This window comes from Camelina sativa, chromosome 13 (assembly GCF_000633955.1).
Source record: "Camelina sativa cultivar DH55 chromosome 13, Cs, whole genome shotgun sequence".
NCBI classification, from domain to species: Eukaryota; Viridiplantae; Streptophyta; class Magnoliopsida; order Brassicales; family Brassicaceae; genus Camelina; species Camelina sativa.
In genome coordinates this window covers 8,673,630-8,692,063 of record NC_025697.1, presented here as the reverse complement: position 1 = coordinate 8,692,063, position 18,434 = coordinate 8,673,630, and the positions used below count along the sequence as shown (strand labels likewise).

The following is an 18,434-nucleotide window of genomic DNA, read 5'->3' as shown; positions in this document are numbered from 1 at the left end:
GAGTTTTGCGGTGGTGAAAAAGTCAAAGGATCCATACGAAGATTTCAGGACGTCGATGGTGGAGATGATTGTTGAGAGACAGATCTTTGCAGCGGCTGAGCTACAAAAGCTTCTTCAGTGCTTTTTGTCGTTAAACTCTCGTCAACACCACAAAGTTATTGTCCAAGTCTTCTTAGAAATTTATGCCACCTTGTTCTCTCCCTAGCTAGCTAATTTCTCTTATCTACTTTTTAACATCCTTTGCTAAAAAGTACTATTATGTTCAACCTTAATTCTTGCTTTTTAGTGTTTGGTTCCTATTTCCACTAGATACGCTTATAGTTTTGAATATCTTTGTCTTAGCCTTTCTCTGTATTTTTGTTGTCGTGGACCAAATTGAGTCAACTTCGAATGAAATTGGACCAACACTCGAACACTAATCGGTTACTGTTAAACTGACAGCGACCCAAACTTGAGTACACTTACGAAATTTATTTACATATCATGATTCAATTCAAAATTTGTAAATAGTTTGACTCAAACTTTTTCAACTTATTATTATTATTATTATTATTTTTTTGNTAAATAATGACTAATAGTGCAGTCGCTATTTGCTTGTTTTCTTGTAGTGATGATTCATCAGAAACGCTCTTTTCTTCAAGAAGCTTCTCTTCGGACTCTTCTTCGAAGGCAGAGAGTTTTGCGGTGGTGAAAAAGTCAAAGGATCCATACGAAGATTTCAGGACGTCGATGGTGGAGATGATTGTTGAGAGACAGATCTTTGCAGCGGCTGAGCTACAAAAGCTTCTTCAGTGCTTTTTGTCGTTAAACTCTCGTCAACACCACAAAGTTATTGTCCAAGTCTTCTTAGAAATTTATGCCACCTTGTTCTCTCCCTAGCTAGCTAATTTCTCTTATCTACTTTTTAACATCCTTTGCTAAAAAGTACTATTATGTTCAACCTTAATTCTTGCTTTTTAGTGTTTGGTTCCTATTTCCACTAGATACGCTTATAGTTTTGAATATCTTTGTCTTAGCCTTTCTCTGTATTTTTGTTGTCGTGGACCAAATTGAGTCAACTTCGAATGAAATTGGACCAACACTCGAACACTAATCGGTTACTGTTAAACTGACAGCGACCCAAACTTGAGTACACTTACGAAATTTATTTACATATCATGATTCAATTCAAAATTTGTAAATAGTTTGACTCAAACTTTTTCAACTTATTATTATTATTATTATTATTTTTTTGGATAGGAATGTGAATATTCATATTAATGAAAAGTTTGAGGTTTACAAAAGAGCCACCCAGATAGTTTGTAACCTTGCCAAAAAAGAATAAAAAACAAGGGTGCCACAAGATTTATTGTGAATATGCAAGATAGTATTTATTGTGAATATGCAATAAATATTGTGAATATGCAAGATAGTATTTATTTTAACGTTAAAAGCTAGAAAAAAAATGTCATATTAGTTAGCTTTAATCATATAGGCTAGGTAACGTTGCCACAAGATTTTCATTGGTATTAATCTTATAAGTTATAACATTGAATAAGAATAACAAAACATTTTAGGATCAAAGCATATTCTATTAATAACGCAAAGGAATTAGAAGATTTTTTCAACAACTACTACCTATAATTTTATTATGCTCTGCTTTTAGTATCCCTAAGACCCTAACAAGCACTTGAATTTCTAAAAAGTAACAAAGATAGTCTTCTACCAATAAAGAAACATCTAAAATCGATGGCAGCCAATGCAGCAATCAGAAAATAGAACCGATCCATATGACCTTCGTTTAGATTTTCCGGTATCCATCCGGGGCTATGCTCACCTCTCTTGGTTATAGCCATAACAATATTAACCATCAAACTGCTCACGTAGTTACCTAATGCCATCGAAGCCATACACAACGAGCTTCCTAAGTTCTTTAACCCGTCTGGAGCTTGTCCGTTAAAGAACTCCAACTGTCCAACGTACATGAACACCTCACTCGCTCCCACAAGCACGTACTGTGGGATTTGCCATAAAATGGAGAGCTCACTCTCTTTTTGCCCCGGGACTATTCGTTTCAGCCGTTGGATCTCTGTTAACCCTGCAGCCACCATTGACATTATCCCTATGATCAGCCCTATCCCCATCCTCATAAGCTCCGTGGGTCTCACGTATGGGAATATGACGTGGCGGTAGAGTCCCGTTGATAGAAAGACGCTGAATATGTCGAAGACCGACATGCTCGCCGCAGGGATGTGAAATTTCCCTATAAATGCATCCATCACATCACCTTGCTCCACAAACAAAGACGCCATTTGTGTAAAGATCACTGAGTAGATTATAGTGCATAGCCATATTGGAAGCAACTTCATCACACATTTTGCCTCTTCTACTTGAGTTACACTGCACAACCTCCATGCGTTGCTCCTTGTCTCATTCCTGCATGCATCCAGCAATATTCATAAATTAAAAGATCACAATCATATAAATCATTAATGAGTGGTTTACCTATCATTCTCTGTAATCACTGCTGCTCTGTCCAAGAAGACAAACTTGGAACTGTGAAATATCTTTCGACTCCCTTTAATAGCGGATTCAGGACCTTCGACTTCATACAAATCCTGGGGGCTTCCCGGACGAACAACACTCCACTTTCGAGCAGTGGCCACGAAGACTTGCGCCACACGAGGCAACGGGTTCCCACATGGCTTGACATAACGATATTGTTTCGTTGGGGCCAGAAAGGCTACCAACGCGACAATGGCAGAGCCTAGTGACACCAAGAAGCCTTCAGTCCACAACCCCTTGTCCTCAAAATACACAAGGATCGTGTTTGAAAAGAGAGCTCCGACGTTGAGGGCAAAGTAGAAGTAGCTGAAAAACGCAGCTTTGGAGTTTTGATCATCATCAAGCTGGTCTGCACCAAAAGTAGCCAGCGTTGGCTGGTGACCGCCGTATCCAAAGGCTACGAGATAAACAGATAAATAAAAGATAGCAACTCCGAGTGAAGAAGTAGGGTTACAGACAAGGTTCCCATCGCCACAACCTCGAGGTTTGATCAAGAAAAACCAAGACACAAAGGAGAGGAGGCCAACTCCGATAACGAAGATGACTTGGAAGATGGTGCAAGTCAAGTAACGACCCCAATAAGAGTCGCTAAGAAACGCTCCCACGAGAGAAAACATGTAAACTGTTCCCGTCCACTTGCTTACGTTGTTCGCAGCCTCAGCATTACCTTGTCCCATAACACGTGTTAGGAACAACACCAGGTTCACTCCGACCCCAAAGAAGGCCAAAGTCGCTAACCCTTGATTTGCTGTTCATATTAATAGTGAATAATTGTGTAAGAATATATCTAACTCATACAAAAATTAAACTAAACTCTTGTATAATTTACATGACATACCTAGCAAAATGATTGCGTTTGTCCAGCCACCCTTCTTCTTCTCCTCTTTCTTCATCATCTTTTTCTGAAGGTTGGAATCGTTGGACGTATGAGACACCACACTTTGATCATCTTGCACCTCTACCACTTCAGCAACTTCCAAATTTGTTGCACTCTCCCGCTCCTTGCAATAATAATATAACATTTAAATTAGCTTTTCAAAAACTATTATTTAATTATATTTTTTAAGAGTAGTGAAAGGTTTGTTTACATACATTTAGCGGAGCAGCGTAACCATTATTTCTCGGATCCATAGAGGCCATTTTAGGTATCTGTACAAAATTTAGATTTGATTAGGTTTCATTGAAGAAGACGCACGTCTTTATGTATTAAGCGTAACCATTATTTTCAGATATGATGCAAGAAACCAAAAAGTATATATATGAATGTATGTGGTAATAAAGCAAACCCTAAAACAATTACATATATAACCTTTTTCGAACAATCTCCGGAGAAGGAGAAGACGTTGTGTCGACGTTGAGAACTGGCCGGAGAAACACTGTCGATGGAGAGAAACTAGAAACACCTTTTGTCATTTATGGTTGCAAGGATTAGTGTTTTGTAACTTTCTCACGGTTTGAGCAAAGTGAAATCGATCGAGTAGTTTAACTCAGATCAGCAGAGAGAGCCAATTAAAGTGATTCTAACAATGCAAAAAGCGTAACTAAGAGAAGAAGCTTTTGTGGTTCTTATATAGAGAGAGATATAAGATAATATGAGACGTTTTAGAGCCTAATCAAGTCGTTGAGATTGTTTTGTGATACTGGCCCTACAAGGCTACAAATATTACTCACCTTGAGAAAATATGGGAGTAAAAGCTTCGAATTTGTTGGACAACAAAAGACTTCTTCATTTCTTTTCTTTTTTTATCATTAACAAAATAATTTTCGTTTAAAATGGAATATATATATATATATATATATATATATATATATATATTGATCACAAGATTACTCCTAAATGGTTGGATTAAGTTTTGGTACTAAGTAGCTCTTTGAACAAATTGACCCAAATTATTGGCAGAAAAAGGAGGATTTGACTGAGACTAGTGGTCTTTGGTCCCAAACTTCTTTTGTTAATTTACTCACTTTTCCTAGAAGTACTCTAGTTTTTCCATTATATTTCTTTTTCTTCTATAAACATACGAAATACAAATGACAAAAGTCTCAAGAAAAAAAAAATACAATTTTAAATAAACTAATTTTAGTCATTAATATCGTCAATAAAAGGATAAGTATTATTAAATTTTAAATTATATTTCAGAATATAGAATTTAGAATATTTGCTAATTAATTGGTAGTTTATATTATATACCCCGGAATATGCTAACTAATTAACTGAAAACATATAAAAACATTAGACCGACGTACCAAAATATGAAATCTAACAGTATTTTTTTTGGGGGACTCTCTCTCATATTAAACAGTCTTCGTTATTTTTTTTTTTTTTGGTACCATATTCATTAAAATATAACATTGATTTATATAAGATGTAAAAACAAAAAGTTTCATACTTTGATTCATCTCTCTCTCTCCCTCGTCTGAAAAATGTCGTCAAACATAGTAGTGGAATCGTGTAGTGTTGAATCGGAACAAGGGGTGAAGCTTCACACAAGAATCTTCAAACCCAGAAACGAACAAGTAGCCAGCGACGATGTGGATCTGGTAATAGTATTGGTCCACCCTTTCTCGCTTCTGGGTGGTTGTCAAGCTCTGCTCAAAGGCATAGCTTCTGAATTGGCGTCAAAGGGTTTCAAGGCTGTTACTTTCGATACAAGAGGTGCTGGCAAATCCACCGGAAGAGCTACTCTTACGGGCTTTGCTGAGGTCAAGGATGTGGTCGCTGTTTGTCGGTGGCTTTGTGAGAATGTTGGTGCTCATAGGATCCTTCTCGTGGGTTCTTCTGCTGGTAAAGATTTCATTTTTTTGTTTTGTTTCCCCCTTTGGAGATAATTGTTGATCTGGGTTTTAGTTTGACTTTTGATTGGAAGTTAAAAAAATATGATTTGTGTTTCTAATGTGTTGGATCTGGTAATGGTTTTTTACAAGTTCATCTGTAACAATTGAGTTCGAATTCATTGTATACTGCTTGAGGGCATTTGAACTGTTGGTTTTTGTGATATAGTTAACTCAAAGTGTAACCCTTTTGCTACTACTTATTTAGTTCTCATTAGCCTTACCATGTATTGATGACAGAATAATTGGTTATAGGTTAGTGGCAGCTGATGAGGAGTTTGCTTATTTACTTGATATTATCAGCTGAGACAACTTTGTTCCAGTTTGGTGTTGGTCATATCAATATTGAGATTAAGTTCCATTTTCTCTCTTGTTTATCTCTAAGTGGTTTTAGTTGATGTAATTTGTGTCGTCTAGATTTAGCATATTTTCTTGTTCCTATTTGGTGTGTTCTATGTTTGAGTATAGATGATGACTTTAGAAGATGTGACTGCAATAAGAAAGTTCGGTCTACTGTGGAGAAAACAACCAGCTTGTTTTATCTTTGAACAGATTCTATTAAGAGCGTCTAGGTGACTTTTGGGGTAGACTTTATCAGATATTACAGTTTCCCTCTCTTTGTTGGAAACACCAAATAGGATTCTCGTTTGTTCTTCTTATCTACCGAGAACAACTCTCTTTGATGCCCCTTATACATATGCATAACTGCAATTGATATGAATGAATCCTTTCGGGAGTTTTTAAAGACTATTCAGTTCTAGGATTACTCTCCATATATTGGTGAACTTGCATCTTTTACGTGTTTGTCACAGGGGTTTCCTTTATTCCTCGCTGAGAATAGAACCAAGAACAAATAGGTAATTTGTAGATGAATACTACATTAATACATCTCGTACCCATACTGATCATAGTGACCGACTAACTTCCTGTTTCTGATACAATCGACTGTGTGTAATCGATGAACTGATCACATTACTTTATAATGAATATTCTGAGACAGTATTTGATATCTCATGGCCAACTTGTGTATATTGTAAAAGGAAACAAAATGAAGTTATGACTCTATTGCAGGTGCACCAATCGCAGGATCAGCGGTGGAGCAAGTAGAGCAAGTGGTGGGATATGTGAGTTTGGGATACCCATTTGGCCTAATGGCCTCGATTCTGTTTGGGCGGCACCACAAGGCCATTCTCTCATCCCCCAAACCCAAACTCTTTGTTATGGGAACACAAGACGGGTTCACTAGCGTTAGCCAGCTAAAGAAGAAGCTAGGATCTGCAGTGGGACGCACCGAAACACACCTCATTGAAGGCGTTAGCCATTTCCAGATGGAAGGACCTGAATATGATTCTCAAGTGACTGGTATCATATGTAATTTCATTTCATCCTTGTAAAATAGCACTTTAAAAAATAGACCTTAAATGATTATTGTATCCTCTTCGAGACTACGTTGGTGTATGTTATAGTAGCTGGTTTCTGATAGACCTCTTGAACATTCCAAGTGCTTAGATAAGCAAATCCGGTAAATTTACTTGAGTTTGAAGTCCCTGTCCAGTGTCCACTATGTACTAAAATAATTGTTTTCATATTCTTAATTATTACCACTTTCTCCATCACATATTTTTTTCAAGCTTTGTAATTACGTCGAGAAGTGCTTGCTCATGATCATATGACATCCTAAGGATACAAATCCTAATCTGTAGCTCGAATCTGGGAGATTGATAAAATGAATAACATCTACATAAAAAGCATTCATACAAAACAGTGAATTAAATAAGATGATATAAATGATCATAATTAACAAACATCATCCAGATGAATGTACCGCAAAGGCCGAGAAAATATTTCCAGAAAGAAAAAATAAATGAAACAAAAAAATTTTAGTTCCGCAGACCAACCCCAAAGTGAAACCTTCCTGCCTGTTGATCGTTGAAGGCATATTCAAGGCGTAGCGGCCCCAATGGAGAATCAACACGCACCCCTAAACCATACCCATAACCACTTCCGGGCTTCAGTCTTGCCCCCGCAGGATCACCTAAAGGGTAGAAAATATAAAAAAGATGAAGGTTTCATGTGATTCTAAAGCTATTACAAGCATATATGGAAAGACTCAGACGGAGAAGGAAAAAAAACGAAATCCTAGTCTATACCTGGGACGGTGTTTCCTGATGCCAGATCAGTACCATAATCAGTAAAAATAACGCCTTCGACCGGTCCTCTCTGCACAATAGGGCAACGAGAAGAGTCATAATATTATCACACAATTGGGAAATGAGATCTTAGGGAATGTTCAGAGAAAAACCCCACCATTGGGAAAGACATCTCCCCCGAACCAACTACATATGACCGACCAGATCCTACAGCTCCCTCTTCGTAACCTCTTACGCTGTTTGTTCCACCGATCACGAATGCTTCATGAGGTGAAAAGTTTCCCACCACATGTCCACCAGACAGACTATAAACATGAAAACAGGTAAGATCAGCTATGTAAAACTTTGGGAATTCGTATCCCAATAGGCGAATAGAGAGCTCAAGAAAATTATGTGCAGCAAAGGAGGTTAGCATACCTAAAAAGAAAACGAGCTGGTCCAATATGTATGCCTTTCCTGGCACGACCAGTCACTCGATTGAAACATAACCATTCGGGCAAAACAGGAAGCCCTTGTTCCATGTTAAACGCAAACTGGTGTACAAAGACAGATAGAATTAGGCACTGAAAAAAAAGAAGGGGAAAATGTACCAACAGAGGCATCAGACTGACCATTGTTGATCCTCGGTCACCTGAGCCAGTATAAATGCTTTCAAGTTTTGCTAGCAAGGTATCATCATGGGTCTTACCACTACATGGGCAAACATAAAAAATCGCATCTATCAAAATCATATGGCCAAAATACAGTATTGGTGAAACTAGTGAGGTAAACCAAAGACTAATCATTCTTTGGGACATATATACCTTGCGGTTAGAGGGCTACTGTAGAAGTCCTTAATGATAGGGTTCCCTTGTTCATCACGAGCACCAGCATGCTGAAACATGAAAATGAAGGGTAAGATATATATTTAAGTCAAAAGTATAAAGTTTACCACTTTGGATCTAATCAGAGACGAGAAGAACATATAATCTAATTGCTTCAACGCCAATATTGCTCTGGATTGGCACAGAGACTTCAATATATTGGGAACGGTAGATACCTGAAATATAAGTCCAGCAGTACCACTCCACTTTGGCCTGAATGGACGACTGTATTCAATACCTGCCGTAACCCGACCAATTGTGAGATTACTATTGTCTGGTTGATTGCCATGAACAAGATTCCCCGGTGTTCTTGAATTCTAACACAACACGAAGCTCGTTATTCTATTAGTCAACTTAGCATTCTCATTGAGATAATTAACAGAGACCGAACCAGTAAAGGTTTTACCTGAACCATGATAGATCTGGATGTCCTCTTGTCATCTCCTTCAATCCATGGATCAGTGTAGTTTATACGAAATATAGAGTCAATTTGACCCCTCTCTAGAGAAACGTTAAGCTTCTGGTTTCTTCCAAACAGATTGCGGTGGGAATAAGCAAAGCTGCATAAAAATTAATCACATCAATTACATCAGTAATGTATTCATAAAATACACACAGACTACGCAAGAATTAAAAAGAAATCGTTACATATAAAATATACATAATTTCATGCTACAAGAAACAGCAATGTCATATGATTTTACCTTCCAATTAGTCCTGATAGAGGGCCACTTGTGATGCTACAAAAAAAGAAATGGACAAACCTTGTCGTTAAGCTATCGAAGAAAAAAAGTGAATCGCTGTAAGTAGCAAAAAAAAACTAAACTTACCCACTAGATATCCCACCACCAGCAGAGAAGCCTCCACTGGGACGCTCGACACAGTTCATGATCAAATCAACCTTCCCACTATCTAACAATCAGAGGAATAAACAGAACAAGAAAAAGAAGAAAGTTTCAGAATCAGACACCGTCAAAACCTGTTATTGTGCCAAAAGATAAGCAAGGCATTTACTTTCTTAACTTATACTACTGCACCTTAAGCACAAAATGAAAATAAAGGAATACATTTACTCACCTCCTGCAGGTTGAGGTATAATACTAACATCTTCCATGATTCCCATGGCTAGTACAGTGTCTACATCCCTCTTCCCTTGAAGCATGCTGTAGACCTACATCGACCAAAAGCCAGATTACACAGCATGTATATTTAGAGATCCTACTTAGAGGCTCATGCATAGAGACAAATCTTCAAGGCCAAAATTTATGATACCATCATGAGTGATTAACCTTAATACAAAATAAAATCTCCAAAGGATTTCATATATAGATGATGCAGTGAGAAGTGGTTTTTAACATAATCATACAGCTCAGGTTTTTGTCAATGAATTATCTTTACATCTAAGCTGAGAAAGATTAAAAAATACCTGTCCCTTCTTTGTTGTAAGTTGCCGTAGTATTGTCTCAGGGCTAGTCTTCCCTTTAGTTGGTTCCCCACTACATATAGAAAGCACCATTATCAAATGAAATCGTAATCCAATCATTGCAATAAAAGGAAGGTAGTTGTGCCATCCAGAATTGCCTGCAATTTGTAACTAAATTCGATAGGGGGGGATGGGCACCAGCTTACGTCTTACGATCAAGGAATCGGATGGATATGTTATTAACCTCTGCTTCAGCAACTTGAAGCCTTACTACACCTCCAGAAAGCGTATCAATATCTGAAACCTGCAATAACAGACAACAGAATTACAATTCTAACCACAACGTAATAGATTGAATCCAGGATGTAAAATAATTTCTTTAAAAAATCTTTACAGTGTCCAAAGAACACTTACAATTCCGAAAAGACCACGCTCCATGTACCAGCCATTGATAGATGTAATAGCTTCCTCCAGTCTCTTTATATTAATCACTTTCCCTATACAACTTCATACCAACAGTTACTAACAATTACCCTATCCAATCAAACACACACCAAACACAAGGAAGCTACCTAGCTAGCCTCATCATTTACATGTATACTAAGTGAAACGTCAAATAATACTCTGTTTTGGAGCATGGAAACATTTTAGGCATACTACCTACCTACCCCTAATCTCTCTTTTTCATTCAAGGCTAACACATTTGACGATATCATGAATAAATAATCCATTTTACAGTACGATAAGTCTAGTACAATACAGAAGAAAAGCAACAAGCCAAATTGGAGTAAACGTACCAAACCCATTGCCGAAAGCTTCTTGTATGAAGTTGGAAGGAAGAACATTTGCGTTTTCACAGACTAACCCACGAAATTCTTGGTTTGGTTCTACCTTATGGCAAGAAAATAAGAATTATTTACATCCCAAAACATAAAAAAAAAAAAAAAGGAGACCTTTTTGTATCAAAGTATAACTCTTTTTCAAACGAGTAATACTAATCAAGAATATTACCTGAAACATCAGTCGTATACCGTCGCGTGTATCAACAGCAACAGGAGTACAAGAACAAAAGTAACCACTCTCTATAATCCTATGTACATCCTCTTGTACCTCACGAATGGTTAACGCTGAATTAGCTCTACAAGCTTTCAAAGCAGCCAATGCCTCCATCTCCAAATCCTTCCTCTCAAGTTCCTCACCATCCTTCGTTCTTACTAACACTTCACTAATCAGAACTCGTTCCTCCGCGTTTCTACTCACAGAGTGACCCTTCTGCTGCTGTATCGTATCCTTCCCTTCCACTGACTCGTTAGGTCTGGTGAGTGACAGAGAGGCACAGCAGAGCAGAGGCGAGTCCAGCCCACGGGTTATCTCAGTATTCTCAGCTCCTGGGTCAGTCCAATTCAATTGGGTGGAAGAAGATTGGATCAGCGACAACGAGATTGGAGAAGAGTTGCCAATCATAAGCTGAGTGACTGAACTGAGCATCTGAGTAGGTGAATTGGAACGACGAACCGGTCGAGTTTGGGTGAGACGTGGAGGAGTGTCGTGGCGATTCTTGAGCGATTCGAAGACTCGGTTCAGGGAGTGACGAGTGTTTGAGAGGTGAGAGAGTAAGGTTTTGGAGCAGGATTGGAGATTGGTGAGTAAAGTGTGTTCTTTGAAAGGTGGAGAATGGATTCTGATAGAAGATGAAGAGAAGTGAACATCTTCTTCGTGATGGCTTTGCATTGTTACTCGAAAACGAAATTGAGGAAGGATGTGAGAAACTAAAAAAAAGAAAAGAGTAGAGCTTTGGGACAAAACCTAAGAAGAACAAACAAAAAAAAAATTAACAGCTAGGGTTTTGAATTGGGTGTAGAAGAAGAAAGGTGAAAAAGTGGTGAGAGATTTTGATATCTTTCTGATTTTTTTTTTTTTTGGTATTAAGAAAAAAAGCCCATTTACGAAAAAACAACTGATGTCACTCTGTATGTGAATGCGTTTGTGTTTGTGTTTGGTCCGTAATCCAAAAGCATATATGCTTACCGAACAGATGATTTAATTCCTATGTCTCAACATTTTATTAATATAATTTTATATTTAATATTATATATACATATACTATATACATTTCCAACACGTACCCACTTCCTAATGTATAGAAAAAATCAGCTTCCGCGCTTCCAAACGCTTACACTTCCACGTACCCACTCCTAATTTTATGCAGCTTAGATTTACACTTGACTTTGTTGTTATCTTTTTCTTTTTCTTAGAAAAAAAATATTAATCACTAATCAAAATAACAAAAAAATATTTTGTACATGAAGATAGTTTATAACCAAACTCCAAATCCTTAAAACTAAATCAAATATTGCTTCAAAAATAATTTGTAAATGGAACTAGAGTAGCAAGAGCCCGTGAATTAATTTTGTAGACATCTTTCAGCATGCAACCCAAAAAACATAATCCTTTCGAGTAATTAGAGCCCGTGAATTAATCTTGGACCGGCAATTGCTTCACTCTCCATCGGAGGCTTCCCCCTTCCTAACGGATTATCTAATTTGTCAGGTAGATGGATCATAAGTGGTATTGATTGGATTCTTGGGTTGAATCGGCGTTTACTTAGTTTTAAAGAGTTTTCGGTGATGCTTTTCTCCTTTTCATACAGAGTTTGAGTCACTTTTCTTTTTTCACATAGATAGCATGCAAGTTTTTTGCATCGGAGTTAGAAGATTTTAGTCTTTTGAGATATTTTTTTTTTCTTTTTTTACATTATTTTTTATTCTACGTTATAATAATATTTGTACTGACTGTCTAGCTAAAAAAGCACGATCACGTCGTTCTATCCCCAAATAAGCTCCTTTACATTGACAGATTCTCCCTTGAGAAAAAACCTGATCGTTTTCAACTTAAATGAATAAACTTATTTTGCTGTAAAAAAGAACGGAACTAGAATATGATTCCCAAATGAGAGACCTATAAGAAACTTTCTTTCTCATCAAAATATATATACATGTTCTTATTGGTTCACAATTTTTTGTAATAAATCATTTTTTATAGTTTAAAATATTAATTAAATAGTTTTTATGTTGTTATTTTCTATTTTTTTATAAATCAGAAAATAAAATTATCTAGATATCAATCTCCATTATGTATAAACTTAAATTCTAAATTAATATTATTTTAATTGATATTACTTAAGGTTAATAATATATTAAAGTATTTTTTAGTTAATAAAATAACATATTATTTAAAGAACAGAGAATTTAAAATTTAATTTAATTTTATATAATTTTATACTAAGTAGTTTTGTGCTTACTTGTGTTAAATAAGAGATATAATTTTATACTTAATTGTGTTATGTAATTTTATGACAATATTATTGCTATCAAAATTATTAAAATTTATGAATTTATTTTTTTTAACTTTTATAAATAAATATAATTGATTAATGCAATTGAATATACTTAAAATTTAATTTGATATGTTTATAAAAAAAATTATTAAGAAATATAAATATAAGATTTTTACTTAAAATACAAATACTATATTGATGGGTATCTCATCACTCAATAAATATATGATGAGTTTCTCAAAATTAATTTAAACTATAAATATTAATAATATATTAGAAGAAGCTCAAATTGTGCTATATATCGAAAGCCATCAAAAGTTCTCCCTACAGAATAGACAGAACAGAAGTATGGAAGAAATAATCAGAGTACATAATTTTGGTGGTATATGAATATAATCTTGGAAATACTAAGACGTAACGAAATACATACGTTTGCTCCAAATAATGTCTTAATTTTTATTTTATATTTCTTACATTGATTTCTATTTTAAGCCATTGAGAAATTGACGGTGGGTAATGATGTAGGTTTTCTGTATATGCGAAGACAAATGGTTTGAAACTCACCCATCACTACGTCTCAGCCACTAAAATTTACATACCAAATATAGTTTGGGGATTTGCACTATGAAGGCAACACCGTACAAAAACAAATAAATAGAAAGAAGAACGCAGTTTGTAAAATAATTTTCTTTTATGTTGGTAAGAAGAATATGGTAACATGCGATATGGAAAGAGTTGCGGTGAAAGCAAAGCGAAAAGAGCTAGGCATATCATGCATGCTCAACACGGAGGTTGGTGCAGTTCTTGCAGTCATTCGTAGACCCCTTGCTGAAAGTTACCTTTCACCTCAAGAAACAGACCACTGTGATTCATCTGTCCAACACTCTTTAAAATCTCTTAGAGCCCTTATCTTTAATCCTCAGCAGGAATGGCGCACCATCGATCCTTCGGTTTATTTATCTCCTTTCCTTGAAGTTATTCAAAGCGATGAGATCCCGGCTAGTGCCACAGCCGTTGCCCTTTCGTCCATCTTAAAGATACTTAAAATCGAGATTTTCGATGAGAAAACACCTGGTGCTAAAGATGCTTTGAACTCAATTGTTTCGGGGATTACTAGTTGTCGTTTGGAGAAAACAGATTTGGTTTCCGAAGATGCTGTGATGATGAGGATTCTTCAAGTTTTAATAGGAATCATGAAGCATCCATCATCCGTACGTTCATTCCTCCTCAAAACTGTTTTTTTTTTCTCCTTCTAAGTCTTAAAAAAAAAAAAGACATGTTAATGAGTTATGAATAAAACAGGATTTATTAGAAGATCAAGCGGTTTGCACAATCGTCAATACATGTTTCCAAGTGGTACAACAATCTTCTGGGAGAGGAGATTTGTTGCAACGAAATGGAAGATACGCAATGCACGAGCTGATTCAGATCATCTTCTCTAGATTACCTGATTTTGATGTCCGGGGAGATGAAGGTGGTGAGGATACAGAATCTGATACTGATGAAATCGACATGAGTGGCGGATATGGAATCAGATGTTGCATCGACATTTTCCATTTCTTATGTTCTTTGCTCAATGTAGTTGAGGTTGTCGAGAACTCTGAAGGGACAAATGTTCACACTGCCGATGAAGATGTCCAGATTTTTGCTTTAGTTTTAATCAATAGCGCGATTGAATTAAGTGGTGATGCTATCGGGCAACATCCGAAGCTTCTTAGGATGGTTCAAGACGATCTGTTTCACCATTTGATCCATTATGGAGCTTCTTCAAGCCCTCTCGTGTTATCTATGATCTCTAGTTGTATACTCAATATCTATCACTTCCTTCGCAAGTAAGTCCTCTGTTTTTAATTACATTTAAACCTAAGTATGTTTTTCTTTATCAACTTAGTTTAACAATGAGTTGATTTATTAGGTTCATGAGGCTACAACTTGAAGCTTTCTTCTCCTTCGTGTTGTTGAAAGTTACAGCTCTCACAGGCTTCCTTCAGTTACAAGAAGTTGCTCTTGAAGGGCTAATCAACTTTTGTCGACAACCCGCTTTCATAGTTGAAGCTTATGTTAACTATGATTGTGATCCAATGTGTCGTAATATTTTCGAAGAGACCGGAAAAGTTCTATGCAGGCACACCTTCCCTACCTCTGGTCCTTTAACCTCTCTACAAATCCAAGCCTTTGAAGGTCTTGTGATCTTGATTCACAACATCGCTGAAAATATGGATAAAGAAGAAGATGAAGGTGATGAAGAAAATGATCAATCCAATGTTATAAAGCCAAGCCCTGTTGAGATTCATGAGTACATACCATTTTGGATAGAAAAGCCAAAAGAAGATTTTGAGACATGGGTGGATCATATAAGAGTTAGGAAAGTGCAAAAGAGGAAGCTAGCTATCGCTGCAAATCATTTCAACAGAGATGAGAAAAAGGGTTTGGAGTATTTGAACTATAACTTCTTAGTCTCAGATCCTCCTGATCCAATGGCTCTAGCTTCATTTTTCAGATTTACACCGGGTTTGGATAAGACAATGATCGGAGATTACCTTGGAGATCCAGAAGAATTTCATCTTAGTGTTCTAAGACGCTTTACACATACATTTGAGTTCACGGGTATGAATCTTGATACCGCATTGAGGACATTTCTTGGGTCGTTTCGGCTACCGGGAGAGTCGCAAAAGATTGAACGTATGATTGAAGCTTTCTCTGAGAGATTCTACAAACAACAATCATGTGATATTTTTGCAAGCAAAGATACTGTTCATATTTTGTGTTACTCGCTTATAATGCTCAACACAGATCAACATAATCCTCAAGTTAGGAAGAAAATGACAGAAGATGAGTTTATACGCAATAACCGAGCGATTAACGCGGGAAATGACCTTCCAAGAGAATACCTCTCAGAGCTTTTTCAATCCATTGCAACCAACGCATTTGCTCTATCGACGCATTCAGGGCCGGTGGAACTGAATCCAAACAGATGGATTGAGCTAATGAACCGAACTAAGACTACACAACCCTTTAGCATGTGCCAGTTCGATCGAAGAATAGGAAGAGATATGTTTGCAACCATTGCAGGTCCATCAATAGCAGCTGTTTCTGCATTCTTTGAGCATTCAGATGATGATGAAGTGCTTCATGAATGTGTTGATGCTATGATCTCTATAGCTAGAGTTGCTCAATATGGACTTGAAGACATTCTTGATGAGCTCATCGCTTCTTTTTGTAAATTCACAACGTTATTAAACCCTTACACTACACCAGAAGAAACTCTATTCGCATTTAGTCACGATATGAAACCAAGAATGGCTACTCTAGCGGTTTTCACACTCGCTAACAACTTCGGTGATTCTATCAGAGGAGGGTGGAGGAACATTGTGGACTGCCTCTTGAAACTCAGAAAGCTTCAACTTCTTCCACAGTCTGTCATTGAGTTTGAGACAACAGATGATGAGACCTTAAATAATGGTGGATCAGAACCTGACATAAACAATTCTTTGAACCAAGACACAAAGTTTAACAGAAGACAAGGTTCTAGTCTTATGGGTCGGTTCTCACACTTCTTGGCATTAGATAGTGTGGAAGAATCTGTGGCTCTTGGAATGAGCGAGTTTGAACAAAATCTTAAAGTCATCAAACAATGCAGAATTGGTCAAATATTTAGCAAGAGCTCGATGTTGCCAGATGTTGCGGTCTTGAATCTAGGCCGTTCTTTAATCTACGCAGCTGCTGGAAAGGGACAAAAGTTTAGTACAGCGATAGAGGAGGAAGAGACGGTCAAATTCTGTTGGGATTTGATCATAGCTGTTGCATTGTCTAACATCCACCGGTTCAACATGTTTTGGCCAAGTTACCATGAATATCTACTCAATGTCGCAAATTTCCCGCTCTTTTCACCCATTCCGTTTGTTGAAAAAGGGATTCCAGGTTTATTTAAGGTATGCATCAAGATTCTTGCTTCTAACCTTCAAGATCATCTACCAGAGGAGTTGATTTTTAGGTCATTAACGTTAATGTGGAAGATAGATAAAGAAATTATCGAAACATGTTACGATTCAATAACCGAGTTTGTTAGCAATATCATTACAAACTATTCTGGTAATCTGCAAACCAACATTGGGTGGAAAACTGTTTTACAACTACTTTCTTTATGTGGAAGACATCCAGAGACCAAAGACCAAGCCGTCGATGCTCTCATTAGTTTAATGTCGGTTAACGCGACGCATCTCTCACAGTCAAGTTACGCTTATTGCATCGATTGTGCCTTCAGTTTTGTTGCTCTAAGAAATAGTTCTGTTGAGAAGAACTTGAGAATATTGGATCTCATGGCAGAGTCAGTGACAATGCTGATAAAATGGTACAAAACAGCCTCTTCTGATACTTCAAATAGCTACAGTCCGGCGAGTAACACAAGCAGTTCATCATCTACGGAAGAAAACAGCTTGAGAGGGGTTAACTTTGTTCATCATCTTTTCCTAAAAATCTCTGAGGCTTTTCGAAAAACGACCCTTGCACGCCGAGAAGAGATAAGAAACAAAGCAGTGACGTCTCTTGAAAAAAGTTTCAACATGGGCCATGAAGATCTTGGATTTACGCCCTCGGGGTGTATATATTGCATCGACCATGTCATATTCCCAACAATTGATGACTTGCATGAGAAGCTTCTAGACTATTCAAGGCGGGAAAATGCGGAAAGAGAGATGAGAAGCATGGAAGGGACTTTGAAGATAGCGATGAAAATGCTCATGAACGTCTACTTGGTTTACTTGGAACAGATTGTAGAAAGTGCTGAGTTTAGAACCTTTTGGTTAGGAGTGTTGAGGAGAATGGATACGTGTATGAAGGCGGATTTGGGAGAGTATGGAGACAACAAACTTCAAGAAGTTGTGCCTGAACTCTTGACCACAATGATCGGTACCATGAAGGAGAAAGAGATTCTACTGCAGAAGGAAGAAGATGACCTATGGGAGATTACTTATATTCAAATCCAGTGGATTGCTCCATCACTCAAGGATAAGTTATTTCCCGATGAAGAGATTTAGACTTGTACTACTGTATATAGATATAATTTCTGTTTTAATTATAATTTGTAAATTAGCTTTAAGAAAGCCAATGAAATTTTCATTATGTTTTCTACGAATTCCAAGCGTGGTAACTAGATTAGAACTCGCACATACATGCGGGGATGTTTTCATAAATTAGTATTTTTGAAAAAAAAAAGAAATATATATCTTGTTATTATTCTGAATTTTTATTTTTTTGAACTTGTTGATAGTGTTATGTAAATTATT

The 18,434-nt window shown here is 36.8% G+C and overlaps 4 protein-coding genes across 4 annotated transcripts; 2 read left to right on the top strand and 2 right to left on the bottom strand.

Moving 5' to 3' along the window:
- Positions 1,657-3,566, bottom strand: LOC104736033 (protein NRT1/ PTR FAMILY 7.1-like). Its single transcript, XM_019234522.1, has 3 exons — positions 3,383-3,566; positions 2,485-3,292; positions 1,657-2,415 (listed from the first exon to the last, which is right to left on the bottom strand). The coding sequence occupies exons 1-3, from the start codon at positions 3,564-3,566 to the stop codon at positions 1,659-1,661; spliced, it is 1,749 nt and encodes a 582-aa protein (XP_019090067.1). The 3' UTR covers positions 1,657-1,658.
- Positions 4,875-6,912, top strand: LOC104736032. The gene is made up of 2 exons (XM_010455945.2): positions 4,875-5,329; positions 6,448-6,912. Exons 1-2 carry the CDS (start codon positions 4,969-4,971, stop codon positions 6,768-6,770), a joined length of 684 nt encoding a protein of 227 aa, XP_010454247.1. The 5' UTR covers positions 4,875-4,968; the 3' UTR covers positions 6,771-6,912.
- LOC104736031 (outer envelope protein 80, chloroplastic) lies at positions 7,095-11,777 on the bottom strand. The gene is made up of 16 exons (XM_010455944.2): positions 10,824-11,777; positions 10,610-10,703; positions 10,227-10,309; positions 10,019-10,116; positions 9,816-9,885; positions 9,467-9,560; positions 9,220-9,301; positions 9,094-9,129; positions 8,796-8,949; positions 8,566-8,706; positions 8,330-8,400; positions 8,138-8,216; positions 7,944-8,059; positions 7,684-7,831; positions 7,527-7,596; positions 7,095-7,411 (listed from the first exon to the last, which is right to left on the bottom strand). The coding sequence occupies exons 1-16, from the start codon at positions 11,541-11,543 to the stop codon at positions 7,257-7,259; spliced, it is 2,211 nt and encodes a 736-aa protein (XP_010454246.1). The 5' UTR covers positions 11,544-11,777; the 3' UTR covers positions 7,095-7,256.
- On the top strand, positions 13,875-18,185 carry LOC104736030 (ARF guanine-nucleotide exchange factor GNL2-like). The gene is made up of 3 exons (XM_010455943.1): positions 13,875-14,360; positions 14,452-14,981; positions 15,065-18,185. The coding sequence occupies exons 1-3, from the start codon at positions 13,875-13,877 to the stop codon at positions 18,183-18,185; spliced, it is 4,137 nt and encodes a 1,378-aa protein (XP_010454245.1).

Coding starts and splice junctions, on each gene's coding strand:
- LOC104736033 (XM_019234522.1), bottom strand. CDS start 3,566: ATGTTATATTATTATTGCAAGGAGCGGGAGAGTGCAACAAATTTGGAA. Junction 3,293..3,382: donor AAACGCAATCATTTTGCTAG/GTATGTCATGTA, acceptor TAATATGAACAG/CAAATCAAGGGTTAGCGACT. Junction 2,416..2,484: donor GTGATTACAGAGAATGATAG/GTAAACCACTCA, acceptor GGATGCATGCAG/GAATGAGACAAGGAGCAACG.
- LOC104736032 (XM_010455945.2), top strand. CDS start 4,969: ATGTCGTCAAACATAGTAGTGGAATCGTGTAGTGTTGAATCGGAACAA. Junction 5,330..6,447: donor TCTCGTGGGTTCTTCTGCTG/GTAAAGATTTCA, acceptor ACTCTATTGCAG/GTGCACCAATCGCAGGATCA.
- LOC104736031 (XM_010455944.2), bottom strand. CDS start 11,543: ATGCAAAGCCATCACGAAGAAGATGTTCACTTCTCTTCATCTTCTATC. Junction 8,707..8,795: donor CCAGATCTATCATGGTTCAG/GTAAAACCTTTA, acceptor GTGTTGTGTTAG/AATTCAAGAACACCGGGGAA. Junction 7,597..7,683: donor GGGAGATGTCTTTCCCAATG/GTGGGGTTTTTC, acceptor CCTATTGTGCAG/AGAGGACCGGTCGAAGGCGT.
- LOC104736030 (XM_010455943.1), top strand. CDS start 13,875: ATGGAAAGAGTTGCGGTGAAAGCAAAGCGAAAAGAGCTAGGCATATCA. Junction 14,361..14,451: donor TCATGAAGCATCCATCATCC/GTACGTTCATTC, acceptor TGAATAAAACAG/GATTTATTAGAAGATCAAGC. Junction 14,982..15,064: donor ATCTATCACTTCCTTCGCAA/GTAAGTCCTCTG, acceptor TTGATTTATTAG/GTTCATGAGGCTACAACTTG.